This window comes from Drosophila mojavensis, unplaced genomic scaffold (genome assembly GCF_018153725.1).
Source record: "Drosophila mojavensis isolate 15081-1352.22 unplaced genomic scaffold, ASM1815372v1 contig_16, whole genome shotgun sequence".
Lineage (NCBI taxonomy): Eukaryota > Metazoa > Arthropoda > Insecta > Diptera > Drosophilidae > Drosophila > Drosophila mojavensis.
The window spans coordinates 9,406,380-9,426,884 of NW_025318693.1; the positions used below are offsets into that span (position 1 = coordinate 9,406,380).

General features: G+C 43.4%; 4 protein-coding genes across 10 annotated transcripts in view; 2 read left to right on the forward strand and 2 right to left on the reverse strand.

The window, feature by feature from the left end:
- LOC6572883 (patj homolog) overlaps positions 1–13,243 on the reverse strand; it is a 37,533-nt gene extending 24,290 nt beyond the window's left edge. Inside the window, exons 1-3 of one of the 4 annotated variants that reach the window (XM_001998952.4) lie at positions 12,950–13,243; positions 6,672–8,980; positions 5,739–6,620 (exon numbers count right to left, since the gene is read on the reverse strand). In XM_001998952.4, coding sequence (XP_001998988.1) covers positions 5,779–6,620; positions 6,672–8,598 — 2,769 coding nt within the window. In that variant the 5' untranslated portion in view covers positions 8,599–8,980; positions 12,950–13,243 and the 3' untranslated portion in view covers positions 5,739–5,778. Of the gene's footprint in view, positions 1–5,738; positions 8,981–12,949 lie in introns of all 4 variants that reach the window. The other 3 variants (XM_032733566.2, XM_032733565.2, XM_015166642.3) reach the window with 3 other exon arrangements.
- Positions 13,244–14,718: 1,475 nt separating this feature from the next.
- On the forward strand, positions 14,719–16,892 carry LOC6572882 (protein hemingway). Of its 4 annotated transcripts, none has more exons than XM_001998951.4 (6): positions 14,719–14,819; positions 14,898–15,109; positions 15,218–16,377; positions 16,436–16,595; positions 16,651–16,784; positions 16,847–16,892. In XM_001998951.4, exons 2-6 carry the CDS (start codon positions 14,942–14,944, stop codon positions 16,854–16,856), a joined length of 1,632 nt encoding a protein of 543 aa, XP_001998987.2. In that variant the 5' UTR covers positions 14,719–14,819; positions 14,898–14,941; the 3' UTR covers positions 16,857–16,892. The 4 variants fall into 4 exon arrangements, with proteins under 4 accessions (XP_001998987.2, XP_043863207.1, XP_015022127.1 ...); XM_044007272.1 differs by having other exon boundaries at positions 14,726–14,819; positions 14,909–15,109; XM_015166641.3 differs by having other exon boundaries at positions 14,754–15,109.
- On the reverse strand, positions 16,863–18,531 carry LOC6572881 (Werner Syndrome-like exonuclease). The gene is made up of 6 exons (XM_001998950.4): positions 18,412–18,531; positions 18,251–18,349; positions 17,989–18,194; positions 17,694–17,921; positions 17,285–17,528; positions 16,863–17,224 (listed from the first exon to the last, which is right to left on the reverse strand). The coding sequence occupies exons 1-6, from the start codon at positions 18,469–18,471 to the stop codon at positions 17,069–17,071; spliced, it is 993 nt and encodes a 330-aa protein (XP_001998986.2). The 5' UTR covers positions 18,472–18,531; the 3' UTR covers positions 16,863–17,068.
- A 297-nt stretch (positions 18,532–18,828) lies between these two features.
- On the forward strand, positions 18,829–20,120 carry LOC6572880 (nucleoporin Nup43). The gene is made up of 2 exons (XM_001998949.4): positions 18,829–19,213; positions 19,273–20,120. Exons 1-2 carry the CDS (start codon positions 18,946–18,948, stop codon positions 20,064–20,066), a joined length of 1,062 nt encoding a protein of 353 aa, XP_001998985.1. The 5' UTR covers positions 18,829–18,945; the 3' UTR covers positions 20,067–20,120.
- Positions 20,121–20,505: the final 385 nt, after the last annotated feature.

Genomic DNA, 20,505 nt, shown 5'->3' on the forward strand with positions numbered 1-20,505 from the left:
ATTATTAATTAAAGAGCTCGGCATGTGATATGGCCAGTAATATACATACATATATCTATATAGGTTGAGAGTATACCCTACTTGTAAAACCATAAAATTAGCATAATCATTTCATTTTCTGGCCATTTGAGCCAATAACAAGTTGAGCACTCGACATTGTATATAGATTTATTTAATATACACATGTTTCTACTCATTAATTGGTTAAATAAAATTCCGCTTTTTAGCTGCTGCACAGTAGATTACTTTCATAGTACCCTGTCTTAATTGACTCGAGCGTAAGAGCTATATTGTTCTTTGACGGGATGTTTGTAACAGAAATTATGTGAGAAATCATCAATTAGAAATTTAGATATAGAGCAGTAAAAGTCTGATATAAGTTTATATGAATATATGCCAGTTAACCGTTATATAGGCGGAGATGTAAATAAACACATCTATTTACTACTGAAACAAAAAGTTGTCGTTAAATTTTAGTCTTTAAAGTTTAAAAACTAAACAGTATAAAAACTAATAAAATTTTTTTTTTAAATAAACAAATTAATATTAAAAGAAATAATTTTATAAAAAAAAAAAATTGTAATATGGCGAAATGATTTTGTTCATAATATTTTAAAATTTTTCCATTTGTTTTAGCTCAACTGAATAGAATTTTCTAAACATATATATCAATATAATATATTTGGAGTCATGATGAAAAAAGAGAATAGAATTAACAATGTTTACATTTAAGTTATATAAATAAAAATAAATACATATTAGTATATTAATAAATTTTAAAATTACTTCATCAATCTTTCGACCCCATTTGTTTTGACAGACATTAAAAACAATTTAGTTATATTAAATAAAATATACACAAACTGATTACAGAGTATATGCCAGATCAGCTATATGTAACAATATATATTTATTTTTTCAGCTCCTCTTTTATATGTCCATATCTTATATAGTATATCGAAAACACACGAGTCTAAGCGCCGGACAGTCAGTCAGTCGCTCCGCCTGACCACAGGGCAAGGGCCACGGGGTACGGGGCAGCCGCAGCAGCTGCGGGCGCTGGGCAACAATTTCGATTTTCGTTCATTTTGTAGCGCGCGTCGTGCAGTAGCGAAAAATGTTTTCAATTTTCAACACTTTTAATGGCCAATTAATTAAATGGCCAAACAACAACAATTACATATAGGTAACTCTCTGTCTGTGTTCATATGAGTGTGTGTGTGCATAGCTCTGCTCATGTCTGGGAAAATTTTCTCGGCAAACAATTTTTTATAATTTGCCGTTGCGAGGCTTTATTATTTCTAGGGCAGCTGCCGGACAATGGACTCCATTTTTCATGATCCAGTTGAAAAAGCAAATAAGGGGAGGAATAAAAATAAAAAATAAAAAAAACAAGGAAAAACGAGAAGAAAAACAATAATAAAAACACATATCTATCGTCGAGCATACATAAATCATGCGGGCATTAATATGCGAATACCAAACTGAAAGCTCGTAGCTCGTTATTTATGCCTTTAACAATTGCGAATTATGATTTTTTAAACAAATGTCAAACGTATCGTAAATAATGAATGACTACGGGGACTGTGAGCCGAGCAGAGCAAAGCAACACACTCAATTAATAAAATTACTATTTATGGGATTTTGAGATACATCCATACACACACACACACTCACACATGCACACGCACACTCAGACATCGGCACGCACATGTGTGAAGAGCTTAATGCACAGCTTGTTGACCCCCATAGGATTACCAGCAAATTGGCGTCTGTTCTTGGGGGATGCGTCCCCTCAGCCACAGCCCAGACGGGGAGCAGCAACAACAACGGCGACATTCACATCTCAAAACTTCTGTCAAAGTTTCGTATTTATTTCTATGCATGAATTATTTATGGCAGTACAAAACCAAGTTGAACGCAACTTGGTTGCCTAATGTTAACGCACCCTCTGCACAGTGCTTTAGGTGTTAGAACATCCAGCCGACCGACCAGTCGGTGTATTAAAACTTTTTCCCCACCCACTCAGAAGGCATTTAAAAGTCCGGATGACTCCGACTGCCACAAAGCGGAATCTAAACTCTTAAAGCTGTTTCGCTTCAAACACAATTTGAAAGAATTGCCAAAGGAAATTCTGGCTGCTAAGGATGACGATGAAATACGTTAGGATAGTTTGAGGAATTGTAAATGGTTGATTGTAAATGGTTGAAAGACGATATTTGTATGATTCTAGGTGTGAGATATAGGTATATAGAAAGACAGTTAGGTAAAAGAATGCCAAGATAAGATTATGTCTGTTGAGGGTGTTGAAATACCCTAAGAGTAGAGCTACTATTGCTGAAAGAGCTGTGATCGCTATAGTTATAAAATACTATGTGCTGAAGGATGCTAATTGTAACTAGGTGAATTAGTTTCTTAAGAGATAGATAATGATAAACATATCGCATATGTTGATTGAAGAGCTCTAGTTGCTATAGTTGATATAAGACCACATGATAAAAGTGATAATAGTGCTGCTACTTATAATGAATATAAAATCTTTATTTATATGACATTTGATAGATAGATAGATAGATAGATAGATAGATAGATAGATATATAGATACATACATAGATACATAGAAAGATATTTTTACAGACGAATACGAAATACTTTAGGATAAAGTTGTTAAAAGAGCTCAAGTACAATTATGCTGACAGAAATAATCAATATAAATCTACAGAGATCTATTGTACAGCTCACAGATGACAATCACACAGGCCTACGCATCGAGCGGGGCCTGAAAGTCGAGTATGCTGAAACCTCTTTGACTTTTCAGAATTCGATACGAAAGTAAATGTCCAATAATTATATTTATATTTTATTCAAATATGTTTATAGCCTTCTATACACAACTGATTTGCCTTGGTGGTCCTCATATTGCTAAATTAGATTAAAGAGGTTTAATATATAAGTATTCCAACAAAATATAAAATATTGCAAATATGTATGCAAAAATGTCCTGCTAATGGGAAAATTCCTATCAACCTATTAAAAAACTTTCATTTAAATATTTATTTTAAGAAAAAGACAGATTTCTTTTCGAATTTCCTAAATATAGATATTATTAGATATTTTAGATATTAACAGAGAATGTGAGGGGAAGGTTATACTGATGACACTCAGTGTGTAGCACGCATAACTAATTTATCCACCCTCCAAAAAACCCTCCATTCTGTATCTTCGCACTATTTACTTATGTGGAAAAACTGACAACACGAAGTGAAGCGTTGAAGAGAAAGTTCCTTTCAATTGTGAAATGAATTATCTAAGGAATACTTAGTCCTTACAAAGGACTGCAAAGCTCATGATAAATACAAATTGATGCTTGAGACACAAGTAAATGAAATTCCTTTCAACATTTGCTAGATTCCTCACATAGCTCTTAGCAATTTTTGCAGCTCTTTCAAGTGCAATCAAGTGCTATTTATACTGAAATATTTTCACAATCTCTGAAAAAGAGTGTCCAAGCTCGGTCAAAAGAATAACCAAATCAAAAACAAGATAAAAATAATCATATAATAAATGTCTGCCCTAGAGACTTGAGACCTGAGTGAATATATTGCATATATTTGTACAATTTAAAAATGTAATGAAATATATTTGAATTTAAAGAACACAAATGACCCAGGTGACTATATACATATAGTATATTCCGACTGTATTCCAGCTCCATTCCCTATTCCGGCAATGCGCTGCTATCAGAGATGTTGCCGAGTGTATCAAAACTAAAGTGTGCAATGAAAACTTTTGCGAATTGCGTCAAAGATTCTTTGAGAAAACTTTTGCACCTGCCACGCGCCGCTAGCACCAAGAGTGAAAGAGATAGAGAGAGAGACAGGGAGAGGGGGAGAGTCCACCAAGCTGAATGTGGCAATCAAAGAACGAATTAGAGGACAACAAGTGGCTGACAAAAGGCGCAAAGAGTTCTTGTCAGCATATGGATGAACACGAAACACTCGAGCACTCGAATCTCTGCCCCTCCCCGCAGTCCACGCTCAAGCATTGTCTTTTTTTTTGTTGTTGAGTTTTCCCTCTTCTGATATTACAGGGTATGAGAGCTAAAAATTTGACAGGGTTTTTGTTTGCCAACAGTGTGTGTTTGTGTGTGTGTGTGTGGGTGCGGGGGCGTGTTAACGGGGCGTTGCTGTGGCCAGCAATTAAATAAAGGCTCAAAAAGCACTACAAAGCCAAAAAGAGTAAAAGCCGACGAGTGGGTTGGCACGACTGCGTGGGGGGCGTGGCAACGGAACAACATTAAAGGAGACCAAATTGAAGTGGCAGCATTTGTCACTGACAGACGTTGGGGCTCACAAAAAGCGAAAACGAAGGGGGGAAAAATAAACGAATATTATAAAGGGCGAGTCAGAATGTGGCAAACGGGCATACACGATTGTATGCCACAGGGTCATTGTTAAATATCTACAGTTTGTATTTTTCTATATCACATTTAAAAAATTGATGTACTCTACTCTACTCTCTACTCTAGCTATATGATAAATGGAACACTTTGTACTCTAGCCTAGCTCCAAGTTCATGTTGGAAAATCTTACTGGCAAACAAATATGGCCGCTTTACACTCTGAGCGCGCTTAAGAAAACTCGTCAGGAAACTGGCGACAGCTGCCTCAAAAGATGATTCAATTATAGCCCAGGCAATCTGCTTTGCCAATGGAAATGACATTGGCAATCGAATTCATATTATAACGGCAACAGGTGCAAAACACCTTTTGAAACGATTTGGTATTGTGAATGCTTAGCTTGAAGTGCACAAAGAGATACCCTGGACAGACATTGCTGCCGTTGTTCAAGTGCTCTCAAAACTTTTGTGTATGCCTAACAAATTTACATATTTATTTACAAATTTTTGCATACACAAAGATAATTGAGATAAAACCTTTAAGCCTAAGGACTGTGAGATTTCCTTATGAATATAAATTTTAATAAATATTGGTACTCCATGAAAAAGGCTTTTCTTGTTTAAAATGGCAGTCTGATAAGCTTAACATTTATATTTTTACAACTCAAATGCCTAACATCAGCTTGATTTTGTTATACCCCTCAAAAAGTTTGTATAATTACAGGGCATTGACTTGGTACTTGAGCACGCTGCTGATGGCGCTGCAGCTGCTGCTGCTCAAGAACATTCTGATGCATATTCGATTGCTTCACATATTTAAAACAACAAAATTCTTAAAGCAAATGTTATCCCAAGACACTTTACCTCGGCTGAGCGTTAGCCAAGGAAATTGCAAATTGGAATGCTAATAAGATTCAAACTAGACATATCTCAAGTGGAATGAATGCTAAAAAATGTTAAATTAAGTTTGTAGCCAATAGCAGCACACCTAGTATTCTGCTAACATTGCCATCGCTGTTAACAGTGTCATTTTTAACTGTGCCATTCCTAGCTTTAACAGTCCTGTAGTAGATAACTGTCCAAAGTAGTTAGTTGTCTCACTCTAGCATATGAAATCACAGGCAGAGATCGATCCGAATATTATTGCTAACATCTACTCAATATGCAGAGCGAGAGAAAGAGAGACAGAATAGAGCGTATGCTTTTTAACGAATTAATAAGACTAATATATGCAGAGCGAGAGAAAGAGAGACAGAATAGAGCGTATGCTTTTTAACGAATTAATAAGACTAAAGCTGCGACTTAAATTTTATTTCATAGGAAAATTTATAATACTCACGCATCATGAGCTGTCGCTGAGATTGTAGTTCCGCCTGGCACTATGTGCTGCTCGCCGAGTCGGCGATCGGCGAGGCAATGTTGCTGTTGCTGTTGCTGTCCGAGGTGGAGAGGGGTCGGCAAATGCCGAGACGCGTTCGGCCCGGTGGCATGGCCTTCAGAATGGCCACCGCCTCGTCGAGCTCGAGGCCTTGGAGTGAGTGCTCGCCGACGCTGATTAGACGATCGCCCGGAAAGATCTCATTGGTTGCCTCCGCAGCACCACCGCGTATCAGGCCACGTATCACAATCACACTGCCCTCCGCATCGAGGGGATCCTGATAGTCGAGTATAGAGAAACCGAAGCCCTGCTCAGACTTTTCAATATGCACCACTGTCACGTCGCTGCTCCACAGCGCCAGACCGGAGATGTTGTCCAGCGACTTGGAGCGCTGCACTGTCGCTCCGGCGACGGCGGCGGTGGCGGCTGCAGTTCCAGCTGCCGTCGCCGATTCCGTCAGCGTTGCCGTGCTCGACGTGTAGAGGGAGCTCTCCGACTGCGCCTTGCTCAGCAGATTCTGCAGACTCTGATGGCCGCCGGGCAGCAGGCTGCGCGTCTCGAAGGCCTCCGGATTCTGGGAGGTGTTGATTATCGAGGGAGCGCGCGTGCCGCGAGCACAGACCAGCTTCACGCTGGCTGGCAGCTCCTTCAGTATCTTGACCACGTCGATGTGACGTAGGCCCTGGAGCTTGTGCTCGTTCACCTGGAGCAGCTCGTCGCCCGGCCGCAGTATGCCCTGTTTGCCGACGGGACCGTCCTCGAGTATTGAGCGTATGTAATGATGCGGACGCTTCTCAATGCCGCACTCGACGTCGACGGTGCCCTCGAGGCTGATCCCTAGACCTGAAAGTTTATTTATTTCGGCAACTAATATTTCACTTTCGGGAAACTCACTTTTCCAGGCCACCCGCAGCGAGGCGGCGCTGGGGCTGGCCAATTTGGCGGGCGTGGCCGTGTCAGTGCCCTTAAACGCTGGCACATCCGGCTCATTGGTGGGCGTCTTGCCATGCTCCGGCTCGGCGACGGCTGCCGCTGCTATCGACTCAGTCTCTGACTTTGACTTGAACTGGGGCAGGAGCTGCGGCTGCGGCTGAGGCTGCGGCTGCTGTGGCAGCTTCAATTCAGACTCCGGCTCTGGACACTGCTCGTCGGTGTCATTGCCGCTGTCATGATCGTGGCCATGCCCACCCAGTCCATGGCCCAAGCCACTGCCATTGCCATTGGTGAGCGGCGGAGCACTGTGGTCGCTGCGGTCGAGCATGTGCGACATGTTCGAATCGACGGTGTCCCGCGAGGGCAGCTCGGGAAAGTCGGGCAGCAGCTGGCCATCACCGGCATCGGTAACAATGGAGTCCGCGTCGGCCGATTTCGGCGGCAGCCAGCTGAGCGTCGCTATCGAGGGCGAGGCGGGCATCGACAGCTGGGACTGGGCATCGCCATCGTTGGCATTGGCGCTGCCGCCGCCCACCTTCATCTCTGTGAGAGCCACCTGCAGATGCTCGAACTTGCGGCCGCGCAGAAAACGCTCCAGCGTCAAATGCACCTCAATGTCCGTGTTGCGCAGCAGCTCTACAGCCTGATGATTGGTCACGCCGGCCAAGGTGCGGCCGTCGACGGCGACGATGCGATCGTTGATCTGAATTTGGCGGCTCATCTCGGCGGCGCTGCCCTCGATGATGCTCTTCACAAAGATGCCGGACAGATCCTCCTCCTCGCAGACGTAGCCGGCCACGGTGATGCCCAGCCCGTAGACGTTCTTGTGCAGCACCACGACGTACGTTTCCGTTTCCGGCGAGTCCACGTATGTGGAGGGCGACTCGGAGTCCACGGAGCAACAGTCGCCGTCATTTGCCGACCTTTTGCCGGCTATCACAGTGCCATCCACATGCTGCGCCCGCTGCCCACCTCCTTCCCCATCCTCTCCACCCTCCCCCTGCTGCGCCTCATCCTCATCGTCGTCGTCCTCAGTCTGCCAGCACTGACCCAGCGGCAATTGCAGCGACTGTCGCGCCGTGAGCAGCGCTGTCGTCGGAGGCGGCGACAGTATGGAGTAGGGCACAATGTCAGGATCCTGCAGGCAGGAGCTGCTGCTGCTGGCCAGATTGGCGGGTATCGGCGGCAGCGGCAGATCGGCCAGCTCAGTATCGGGCGCTGGGGCCATGGCGGGCATGGAGGGCATGGAGGGCATGGCGTGCATGGTCGGGGGCAGAGGCAGTGACAGGGACAGAGGCAGGGACTGTGTGGGTTGGGACTGTGACTGTGACTGTGACTGGGTCTGGGTGTGGGACTGGGAGTGGGGCAGGGGCAAGGGCAGGGGCAGGGGCAGTGACAGTGGCAACGGCACATTGCCCTGGTCAGCCGTATCGCCAGCTGGGGCGCCCGTGACCAGGCCAACCAGACTGCCCACATCCAGGGGTGTCGTCGCCGTGGCCAAGCTCGGATTCTGAAAGAGATGCCGCGACAGTTCTTCCGGGTCGGAGAGGAGCTTAGTTGGTATAATGGGCGCATGACTGGCCAGCGTATTGTAGTCGATGGCCGTCGGCTCCACGGGCCGAGCCACAATCAGACGCACCTGAGCTCCGGTCTGACGAAGAACTGTGGCCACTTGCTCCGAGCTGAAGCCGCGCAGATTCACATCGCCAATCTGCAGCAGATGATCGCCCAGCTGCAGGCGTTGATCCCGCTCGGCCACGCCCCCCGGCGTCAGGGCCTTGATGACAACGCCCGTGCTGCGACCGCCCACCAGAATGAAGCCCAGCCCGTTGCCATCGTTGATCAGATCAATAACCTCCACCTGCGACCATTCGGTGCTCAATACCATCTCGCTGCTGCTCCAATAGTTGCTGTACGTGTTCGCTTGACTGTGGTGGTGCGGCGGCTCAGGCTGGCTGCTAACATGACCGCTCGCTGGTGGTGCTGTTGGCAATCTGCTAAGTGGTGTTGCTGCTTGATTGTTGTTGCTGTTGTTGTTGTTGCTGTTGCTGTTGTTGGTGTTGCTGTTGCTGGTGTTGGTGTTGGTGTCAGTTTGTTCTTGAATCGCTTTCACTTGTATTTATTTCACTGTCGCAGTTATTGTTATTGCATTTCGTATCATTCACCCTTGCCACATTTGAATAACGATTATGGCCCGGCCGGGTAACGGCTCCTGGCACCGCCGACGCCAAGAACGTTTAACGACAACAGCCGCACGCACCGCCACCTGCCTATCAGGTAAATTGACAGAGAGAGAGAGATAGAGATAGAGCTGATATTGCGTATACGCTACGTCAGCCCTTACGTCACGCGACAGCAGCTGCACTCGCTTCGTTTATTTATGTTTACTTTTTTGTTGTATACATATTTAGTTTATTTTGCGTTATTTTGTTTCATTTGTCGGTCAACCACGCGTTTGGAGCGCCTTTTTTTAATGGCACCTTTTTTGCACGATTTCGTAATTTAAATGCACACACACGCACGCTCGCACCCACACACCCACACACAACTCTGAGGCGCGCGCGAATGGTTTTTGCCTGGCACTCACGTGCCACGCATGCCTGACATACACAGCTCCAGCACCACCTCCACCCACTCCACCGACCCGCTCAGCTACCATGGCAATTAATTCCAAAAGTGAGCAAAACCTTCCACTGTGCTCGAGACTAGTTTGCTCTGGCTCTAATGCGAAACAACTCTGTAACCAAGAGACACACACACACGCACACACACACAGAGACCGAGAGGGAAAACAAATTGCAGCTAGCGATAAGTCGAATAAGCCACCAATAAATGCTCACCTATACAGAGGCATACATACATATATGTAGCTCTGTATGTGTAATGCTGCGGCACGTCTAGAGATGAGCTGATAATTGAGCGTTAGAAATTTTAGCAGCCATTTAACAGATACAGATACAGATACAGATACAGATATATGTATACAGATAGCTATACATGTATATATGTATATATATTTACACATATACATCCATACACATCCCACTTGACTACCCGCGGCTTATCTGTCTAGCAAATATTTATACTGAATCGTCGCTTGGCCTCAAGGCTTTTATGCCGAATGAAAATGAAAGCAATTTGTTTTACAACTTTTTATTTATATTTATCTTTTCATTTTTTATCGATGAAGTTAACTTGTTTTTGGATGAAATGGCATGAAAAATGGGCAAGTGAAGCAAGTGAATTCGTATGCAAACTTTCAGCTGAACGTCAACTGCTCGCACGATAAAAACTTGCTCCTGCTATCATTGTAGGCAGTGTAAACAAAGCAGCAAGAAGAAGAAATTGTCCTCTTTTATTGTCAATAAATAAAATATGAATTTCAATTGGTAATGAACTGAGTGCATGCGGAATAAAGCTATTCTATTTGTATATAATTTAAGAACATTTTCATTACAGTTTATTAATAACAAACTGAGAGGCTGTTGAAGACAATTATTTTAAATATAATTTAAGAACTTAAACATGTATAAATTAACTTGAGCTGAGTCTTTAAATTGCCATTAAAAACATTGTAAAATGGTTACTTTTTTATTTTTTATCAATAACTTTGCTTAAATCGATAAATTGAATTGTGAGTTTGATGAGTAAGTGAGCTCGTCCGTCTGTCCTGGTCTATGGACGCAAATCCAAATAACCAAAGTCATAAAGCGCAAAATAGTACTATGCAGAGTAAAATTGTTTAAATATTGCCCCAGTTATGTTTCCTAAAACTCAAATAAATCGAAGCAATCTGTTCTTTTCCAATCAAATATCGAAAATAAAAAAATCCTTTCGGTTACCTAAATGTTAAGAATCATATTGATATAATATATATGTGTAATATATATGTGTATATATCTAAATTATCTAGCCTAGCAACGTATTTCCAAGTAATTTAACTTTCTCATGAGGCTTTTTCCTTTTTTTTTAATTTTTCTTCAAAACCATCAATTACTTTTCAAATTACCACATGCTATGTACATAATATGCCCATGTATTAAAATATATTATTCTTTAAACCCTAAAAGGTGTAGTATTTAATCTACAGTTACATTTTTTTATAATTTACTGTAAAACTATACTTTTAATATCATGATTTTGCAAAAAAAAAAAATAAATAAAAAATAAAAAATAAGTAAATAAATAAAATTGAAATAAAAATATTTGCATATAATAATTCTATATCATTTTTCTATTCTATATAATAATTCTATCAAGTAAAATAAAAAAATAGAAATAAAATAAAATATAAGAATAAGAGGGTTTCTGATATTTTATTATAGAAATTAAATAAAATATAAGAATAAAAGGATTTCTGATATATTATTTAATTTCTATTTATTTATTTTACTTGATAAAAAAATATTCTCTACTTTTCCAATAAACCAATTGGTAGCAATGTCGTTCTCCACTATTTCGACCCACAATTAAAGCACTTGAAATAATATTCTAACTAATTTGCAGCAGTTGCGTTTTAAACCGTTTCCCCATTTAACTGAGCGACTGCGATACTTGTGAACAGTTTTTGGGTAATTCTCGCTTTTGGCCTGGCGCATCTCTGTGGGCAGCTAATGAGGTGCACTTGGACGGTGGCATGATGCCATCATTTTTGGTTTTTATGCTGTGCTGCACCGTTTTGCCATTGACTGCAGCTGTCAATTCAACGCTGATTGACTTTACGTTCAACAAAGCACGGATTCGTGTACGGCGCACGGGGCGTATGATTAACGCGCGCGCACGCTTTTGGTCATTTGTTTGCAGAGCCGCCGTCCTCGTCCTCGACGTCATTGGCCCCGCAATGTGCTTCATTTAACTTGGCTGCGGTTGACGAGCACGCAATTGCGACGACGGGTGGTTGAGGGTGTGGCAGGGGGGGGCGGGCCAAAGCAACTACCATGGCCAGGACGATGCCGTGGACTCTGCCATCCCAGACCATTACACAAAAAGTAGGCCAAGCGCGTTTGAAGTTTACAATGCGTCTGCAATATATATGTATGTGTGAGTGAGTGTGTGTGTGTGCAGTAGGGGGATTTGTTGCCTACGTGTGAGCGTGTGTAGGTGTGTGTGTGCATGAGAGGGGGCCCTGCTATTTTTATATGTCACAACTTAAGGCTTGCTCCAGCTGCTCCAGCGGCTCCAACTGGCTGGGGCTGTGCCAGTTTTTTCTACATTTCAGGTTTTCATTTTCATTTTATTGCCACTGGCCGCTGTTGCTTCTAACGCACTTCAAAACGCTGACCCACTAAGCATTATTAGCCGGCGCAGCGTTTTCGCCCGCTCAAGTCAAGTGTCAAAAATCGATAAATGGCGCAAAAATATAAAAAGAAAGTGTGGGCGATATACACACACACACACACATATAAACATGTATGTATGTATATGTATATGTTTAGCTACTGAGCTATTATAGTTTGGGGGCGTGCAAGATGAAGCCACACAGCTTGGCGTGTTGACTCCTTTGCCACTTTGCTACCTACGCCTACATTGGCTGCCACGACCACGACGGCGACCACGCCCACGCCTACGCCTAATGCCTAATGAATTTGACTTTCGACTGCTTATGCCATAGTTGTTGCCATCGCTCTAGCTGCTGTGGCAGGCTCCAGCTCCAGCTCCAGCCTGACTGTTGCTGTGCGGTTGCGGCCTCGCCTTGTGACCTAGCTACAGCGATAGTGACGGCTTTTAGCCAAATTGCGCGAGCATTGCCTGCAGTTTCTGCCACACACACACACACACACTCACACACAGAGAGAACACCCAGAACAAGAAAGAAAACAACTCAACTTGTGAACTTGCTAACCAAAAGTCATGCCACGCAATTACTTAGCTGAGCACAGCTAGTCAGAGCCCAGCCAAGCCAACTCAAGGCAAGGCAGGCCATGCCACGCCATGCCACGCTATGCCACGTTATCCTAGAATATTGTCGCTAACAGCGCGGCGTATGAGCCATGCCGCTGTTGGTTAAAGCCACGCACACAGCGCGTAACGGGGTTTTTCTATTGATTTAACAAGCTGATGCAGCCAAACAAAGTCAGCCACAGCAATCGCTGCCAATCTCTGGAGCTATCCATGTCCATTGCTGCACGCCGTCGTATGTGCGTGTGTGTGAGTGTATGTGTGCGTTGATGTTAACTCGATTTACAAAGCACTCGCAGCTGTTGCATATTATTAATTAATTTGTAGGGCCGGCTACGTACATTTTGGCCAAACAATATAATATTGCACTGGCCCACTTACTTTTGGCCACATTTTCGTTTTGTGCCCATTCACTCACTTCATAAACACATTGCTCTGGGCCAGCATGGCGGCTGGCTCCACTACGTTTTATTTGCTCAGTTTTTGTGCACTTTATATTCCCCTCAATTGTAATTATATGCTACTTTTTTTCCTTCTTTCTTTCTTTCTTTTTATCAGTTTACGCGCGCATTTCCCGGCTCGACAACACGCCCGCACGCGACTAAGCAACTTGGTCAAATGTATTGCCCGCTGGCCAGATTGCCTCTGCTATGCTATGCCGTACTCTCCGCTCGCACGTGGCGCCTTGACAGGGTGTTTAGATGCAAATTGCTCTCTCTTTGTCTCTCTGTCGTGTGCTCTCTGCAGCGGCGCACTGCAGCGACTGGCTCTCTCGGCTGTTCGGCCGCTCAGCACTCGGCCAATATTTACATATGAAGTTGACGCGCGGCGGCAGTTGGCGGCGCTTGAAGTTGCCGCCGGATAGCATTCATTCAACTTTCCGATTGTGGGAGAGTGCGTAAGAAAGCTTTTGGATACAGTGGCGCCGCTTAAGATGCTTTCGAGAGGGGCTTTCATAAAGTTGTGTTAAAGATAACGGAAACGACAATTGTTGCTGACGAATGGCAAACACACACTTTCTTTCATTTGCGTTTGCTCTCTTCTGGCGCTTGATCAAGGCTCACTAACAAAAGGGAGACAAAAGTATAATTTGCATGATAGCGTTTATTTTGAATGCTTTCATCTTTGTATATGTGCGAGTAAGATAAACATATTTCTTATTATAGAATTATAGAAACAACATGTGTGTAAGCGAGACAATGAATATTAATATTTGCTTGCACTTAGATTACCGCTGTTGTAAGGAGTTAACATTAAGATTGCAGAATGTTGACAAAAACTCATTGGCTGTATATATGTATGCGTTATTAATAACATGAATGCATATGTGAACGAAACAAACAGCTTTGACACTTGTAAGCATAGGAGCATAGGAGTAAGCAGGATAAATAATACGAAGAAACTTATGCTGACAACATTGTCTTTAAATCCAAACCAAATTCCACAAATATTATATTCAAATCCCATACTAAAAAATGCTTAAATATTATCAAATTTGTAGTATAAATTATAAAAATAATAGAGCAATAAAATGCTCAATAATCACGCCTAAAAGGTAAATATTGATTTATTTTTATATATATATTATTTAATATTTAATTTCTTTATTAGGGCTGCTCGTATTCAGGCAACTAGACTTCATTCACTAGTTGGACAACAAGTGAGTCTCCTCGGCAGGCAGGTTAGGACACACAACAAACTTCGTGCGCCTGCTCGGTTGTCCACGGCAACGCTCGAGCCGCACTGGCTATGACGTCCTAATAAACAGACAAAGTTCCACCTGCCAAGGAGTCGTAGACGGTTGGCAGCACCTCGTAAAGACACTCGAAAGTTACGGTTCAGGTGTTAAAGAACTATGAGTCAAGACAATGTGACGTGGGCGCGAGGAAAACAAATAGCGAAATAAATTAGCAAGGCAGAACGTATTATTCGCAACTATCGTAACATAGCACCTGCCTCACCCGCCTCGGCCACCTCCTGACCGAATCGAAAAACAGTGGGCGCAATGGATTCAGTGGTTCAGCTATCGGCTAACCCGTTGTCGGTGTCCCACATCTCATCATCAGTAAAGTGTCGGAAACGTAGCGAGAAATCAAATTCAGTGAACCCAGTAATCGGTGAACGAAGCGCCCCGCCTACGGGAACACTTCATGAAAATTTGTAGTAGCTCGCATGTACTCTCCATAATACAACTGGATAAAGACATATACAGTAAATATTAGTTAGTCATATTTTCTAAAAAACAAAAAATAAATAAATCCTGGAACGTATTAAATAAATAAAAAAAAGCCTTGATCTAGCCGGGATTGTGTAGCTTTAAACAAAACACCAAAATGACTGAGCCGCCGGTTAACTCTGAGGAGGACTCTTATATGGAGGAGTCTTTTGATGAAGAAGTGCCCTCCGATGTGGAGGAGGAACAGGAGTATGAGGAGGATATTGATAACGAGAGCGATACACATAGTGACACCGACGTCGAGGCTGAGTATTTGCGTGGAAATGTAAGTGAAAAAACAACAACAACACCAACTCCGGGCGAGAGCCAAGAGCTGCCGGAGCTGACCATCAAAGAGTTTAGCCTCAACTACAACAACCCACTGCCCCCACAGCCACATGCACGCCGTCAACAGTTGTATTCCAAGCGCTCTGGCGGAGGAAGCGGCTTCGCCCGCCAAACCCATGTGAAGTATGACAGCTCCTCGTCCGAGGACGACGAGTCCGTGGTTGTCACCCAAACTGTGGCCGAGGTGAACTCATCGACACTGAACCCTGAGCAGACAGACGATGAATCCATATCAGTGCGCACATTGATACCGACGAGCGCTAAGCATCTGGAAGAAGGGGACTCGGATGAATTGACCGAGGTCGAGGACGAAATGGAAGATGAGCTGGCGGCTGAGGACGAGATTGAGTCTGAAAATGAATTTGATGACAAGGACTTGGCTACCGAGATTGACAACGATGGGAAAGAAGAAGAAACAAAATGTCTACTAGCAGACGAAGAAGACGTGGATGAAGAGGAGGCTGAGGAAGAGGAGGATGGGCACGGACAGGATAATCAGGACTTGCATCTCAATATGGATCTGGTTGACATCGCCGATGGCTCCGACGGCAGCGACTCCGAACTGGACGGCATAGCCAACTATAAAAAACTGAAGCGCGGTCCTCAGTACCATCCGAATTTGCCGAGGAAGCCGATTGTTGATGCCAATGCACCAGTATTTCCCAAGCTGGAGAGCATCTACGATGATAATGGCGAGGAGGTCTATAAGCTGGAAGACGATGTGCCTCTACCGGGCGATCCGCTCAATGTCAAGTATCTGGAACAGCAAATGACTGAAATGTCTGAGATGATCATGAAGACATTTCGCCTGAGCGGCGGCTCCGCTGAAAACAGTGCCCTGGAGCAGCTGGCACTGGCCACCAAGCTGATGAAGAATCACGGCAAACCAAAGTCGTTGCCATTAGATGGAGAGCCCCAATCCCTGGAGTCCTCCAAGTCTACCCCGACCACAATGCGCACAGAGCAGCAAATCGGACGCCGCAGCTGCCGCTGCCCCTCGAGCACTGATGTCACTCAGCCCGGAGACGGGAACAAGCTATTGATGGATGAATGCGGCCAGGGCGATGGCCTATTGCGCTATCCACACATGAAGCAGACTCAGTCGGCTCGCATGCTCAGCTCGACGCCCAGCTGCCTGCGCAGCGAGACCAGCAGCTTTCACGTAGATGTGCGACGTCCACGCTCAGTCGCCTCCTCCGAGGTCAAGTAAGTACAAAGTGAGCTAGCCCTACTTTACGCATTACAACTCAAATCTGCTTTGCAGCTATAAGAATCTGGGACGCAAGAGCTTCAGCTTCACCAATCCGCAGGTGCGTGAGATCGAGCGCCAGAATAACATTTTATTGAAGAAAATGATGAACGTGAAACCGACAATAAAACCAACTGTCAATATGGTCAAATCCAATACCAATCTCCAAGCTAAGGTAGGCGTGTACAAAACACATTTATATATGTATATATCGATCTATCTCTACATAGAATCAAGGGCCGCCTGTAGCACGCCGCACTACCGCCGCTGTCAACCGCAAGAAGTACCAAAGGCAGATTGACTTGGACAATGATGTGTTGAAGCGCAAGCTGGAGGCCGTGGGATCGCGCCGACCCATATTCAAGTGAGCTAGCTCATTAGCCAGTTGTTGATTTTGCATTGATATCAAAAATATTATAATTTTAGAAATGTTTAAAGCGAATTTACAAAATTAAAATTTTATGCAAGTTAATGACTATTGTGAAAATATATATATTAATATCTAGGTGTGAATGAGTATCAAAGGTCGTTAAAATTTCTAGTGTGAATGTAACAAAACATAGCAGAAATTTAAATTAAAACTTTGGAAATAAAATTTGAAGTAAATGTTAGTATTGTATAATCTAATTTGTCTTCCATTGGGTGTTCTCACAGGGTCACCTCATTGATCTTGGTCAGGAAGGTTTCGCCCAGCGCTTTGACAGCCTTGAATGCATTTTCTCCATTTTGCTCCTTGAACTCGGCCTCATTCTTCAGTTTTGTCTGCTCGCGCTGCTCTATTTCCCTGTATATGACTTGACCAATCTGAAAGGATTTGGATATTCATATATTATTGCGAATTAGGCTTCTGCTTAGAATACTCACATAAACATCTATGGCCGCATACATCAGTTGATTCTCGTCCAGCGGTATCACATGCCATTTGCTCATGCGCACCTTTTTGCTCTTGTCCATTGCCTTCTTGGCTATGAAATTGGCCAATCTCTCTAGGCTCCATCTGCCACCCGTCTCGCACACCTCATTGCACCACACGCCCAAATCGACGCACTTCTCGATCAGCGGCTCAGCCGCTACCTCAGGAAAGTCGCGTGCCAATTTCCGAAAATCGCTAGAAGTTTGGATATTAATCTTATATATTAGTGAACAGCGTGTATTTGAAATATATAAGTAAATATGCATAGAGTAATCTAGCCTAAGTCTCACCTGCTTCACGTTCATTCTAACTACTATTCGGATACTCCCTAGTCTTACTCTCTATATACTCCACACTTACGCCTTTATATTCACGCCATGCAGCCGTACTTTGGGATGATTTATGAGTGCGACCAGCGCAGCCGGGATCTTCTTTAGATTGCTTAGCTGATACACATAGCAGCAGCGCTCATCGACGCAAATTTGTATGACGGATGACTTGCCGGGTCCCGTTTGAAAAGAGAAGGGCCACTCCATATCAAAGGCCATGGGTACAATTTCAGTGTGCGTTTGCTGATCCACCCACTGCCTGAGAAATCAAAATATCAATCAATATATAAATACATATTAATATCTAATTAAATGTAGGCACTTACATGACCTCATCTGCCGAGGCAGCAATCTCTTGACTTTCCGTGAAATATTTGATGGCACCACGATACTTTATGAAAGGCAACTTCTCTGGAATTTCCTTCTCCGGCGAGGGCGTTCCAACATCTGCCATGGAGCGTGTGCTTCGCGTCACTCGAGTGCTGCGGCGCTTGGGTGGATTCTCTACCTCGGCGTTTTCTTTGTCTTTAACCTACATTGGGATATTTCAGTTATATCAGCTGAATCTGCAGTCAACCATTTGCTTACTATTTCTGGCGTGTCCAAATTCTTTCGTTTATTAGCAATTGCACTTTGTTCCTTTACGACTTTTTTTGGCTTCGGCTTTTCCTCCTTAACAGATATTTTCTTCAACGGAATAAAACTTAGCTTAGAAGATACTACTATTATTTTTAATTTTTAATACATACTTCTTCTGACACCACATTTTTTGTTGATTTTATCGGCATTTTAACTAAATATTTATCCATGCCCTCTTTGATAATATTGTTTACAATAAATTGCCGCCAAAACACTTTACAGTGTTGATAAGTGCTTGTAATAATTACTCTGCTCAGTTTCCAATATGTTGCATTTGCCATAGCGATAGTTGAATATCGTTTGATGAACAGTAAATAGCTATAATTGCTCATGAACCTAGTCATATATTTATATCTAAGAGGCACACAAATGTTTATCATTTTTGTAAATTAACAAAAAGTTTTTACTATGATGTACAACTTGATTTAAAAACGCTTTGCTCTCGACAACTCGTATCATATATATATCGATAATACTATCGAAGTGTATCGCATTTTAACATCTGCTATGCTCATTTTTGAGGTGTTTAATAACAGCGCGGCTGAATGTTAAAGATAGATGCCAAAAACATATGTTTCGGCATCTAGACCGGCATAACTTTATTTATTTTCAGTTTAAAAACATTGATAAATCGTACTGTCAAGATGTCTACAACGGTGGGTGCCCATTATATATCAGAGAAGATATCTCAGGTCCGTTGGCTGCCAGAGAAGCTGACGCAGAGCGAACGCTTCGTGACCGGCACATGGGACATGGATACAAATTTTGTGCGCGTCTGGCGCCTCTATGCGAATCCATATGCAGAGAATGTGGAGCACACACCACGTTGCAACGACAAGATGGCGATTGAGGGCGATGTCACGGGCATAGAGTTTATCAATGATGATACTTTTGCAGTGGGCTGCAACGACGGTAAGCGAAAGAAACTATAAAGATATTCTCGTTCATATATAATATTTTGCTGCCTGCAGGTCGTCTTAGCTTATTTAACGTGCATCGAGCCGTCGAGGAGGATCAAATCCGACGAACAGCACACAGCGAACGTCTACACTATTACAAATGTAGTCAAGCAAATGCGCCCTGCACAGGAATTTCGGTATACGGCACGGACATCGCGACCGTGGGCGAGGATGGGCGCCTCAACGTGCTGAGTGCCAACAATTTGAGGCAGGTGAAGCGCACCATTGAGGCGGACAGCATGAGTCTACTGGCCACCTCCTTTGTCAACCAGAATCAGGTTGTGACGGCCAATCGAATGGGCGTCATTCGCTTGTTCGATGTGCGCACGGCGAGCGATGGGCAACCGACAATCTCATTTATGGCCGCCAGTCAGGATTCGAAAAGCTCGAACTTTGTCTCGGCCATGGTCACGCATCCCATGCAACAGCACATACTCATCTGTGGCAGTGAGGAGGGCTCCATTACGGTCTGGGATATGCGGCATCTGAACTTTCCAGCTTCCTACTTGAGTGCCCATAAGACGTCCATTACGGACATTGGATTTCATCGCCAAGATCCCTCTAAGCTATTCACTGCAGCGGAGGGAGGTGAAATGTGGATGTGGTCGGACAACAAGCACCTTATTGATGCCAGCCAGACTGATAGCAGCAGTGCGTGGCTAGCCGGCGACCGACTGCGTTCCCTGGTGAATGTCGATGGCATCTTGACCAACATACGCAAAGCAATCAATTCATTCGATGTTCATGGCTCCAGACTGATCTGTGGCAGCGACTCAGAAGCCGTTTATATTATCAACGATGTTTAAGGATTGCCCAATTTATATTCCAGTTCAAATACATTTGTAATATTCTATTTTTAAGCCCACTTTGTGTTTGCTTAATATGTTAAGATAATTCTAAGTTCATTTTGGCAGATGAATTTCTAATGCAGTGATAACTGATGACTTATGGCTAATGTCTAATGACTTTTGGCTCATGACTAATGCGTAAAAACTGATATTTTGTGGCTGATTTCTGTAAACTCATGATTAATTATGATTGCTGATGACTGATGACTGATGTCTAATAACTGCTCACTGAAGAACTGATGCCTGATGAACTGATATTTGATCATTCATAACAGATGACTGGTAACCATCTTTACTAAATGTCTTCGGGTACGCATTCTCCAACTCCAATAATACTTAAAAATAATAATAATAATATACAATATTTGACTGGTATAATTGACTTCCTATTCTATTT

What these genes read in the sequence shown, in the direction of transcription:
- LOC6572880 (XM_001998949.4), top strand. Translation starts at nt 18,946, where the DNA reads ATGTCTACAACGGTGGGTGCCCATTATATATCAGAGAAGATATCTCAG. An exon ending in TGCAGTGGGCTGCAACGACG is followed by an intron (nt 19,214 to 19,272) that starts GTAAGCGAAAGA and finishes TGCTGCCTGCAG; the next exon opens with GTCGTCTTAGCTTATTTAAC.
- LOC6572882 (XM_001998951.4), top strand. Translation starts at nt 14,942, where the DNA reads ATGACTGAGCCGCCGGTTAACTCTGAGGAGGACTCTTATATGGAGGAG. An exon ending in GTCGCCTCCTCCGAGGTCAA is followed by an intron (nt 16,378 to 16,435) that starts GTAAGTACAAAG and finishes TCTGCTTTGCAG; the next exon opens with CTATAAGAATCTGGGACGCA. An exon ending in ATACCAATCTCCAAGCTAAG is followed by an intron (nt 16,596 to 16,650) that starts GTAGGCGTGTAC and finishes ATCTCTACATAG; the next exon opens with AATCAAGGGCCGCCTGTAGC.
- LOC6572881 (XM_001998950.4), bottom strand. Translation starts at nt 18,471, where the DNA reads ATGGATAAATATTTAGTTAAAATGCCGATAAAATCAACAAAAAATGTG. An exon ending in ATTTGGACACGCCAGAAATA is followed by an intron (nt 18,195 to 18,250) that starts GTAAGCAAATGG and finishes ATCCCAATGTAG; the next exon opens with GTTAAAGACAAAGAAAACGC. An exon ending in ATGCGGCCATAGATGTTTAT is followed by an intron (nt 17,225 to 17,284) that starts GTGAGTATTCTA and finishes AAATCCTTTCAG; the next exon opens with ATTGGTCAAGTCATATACAG.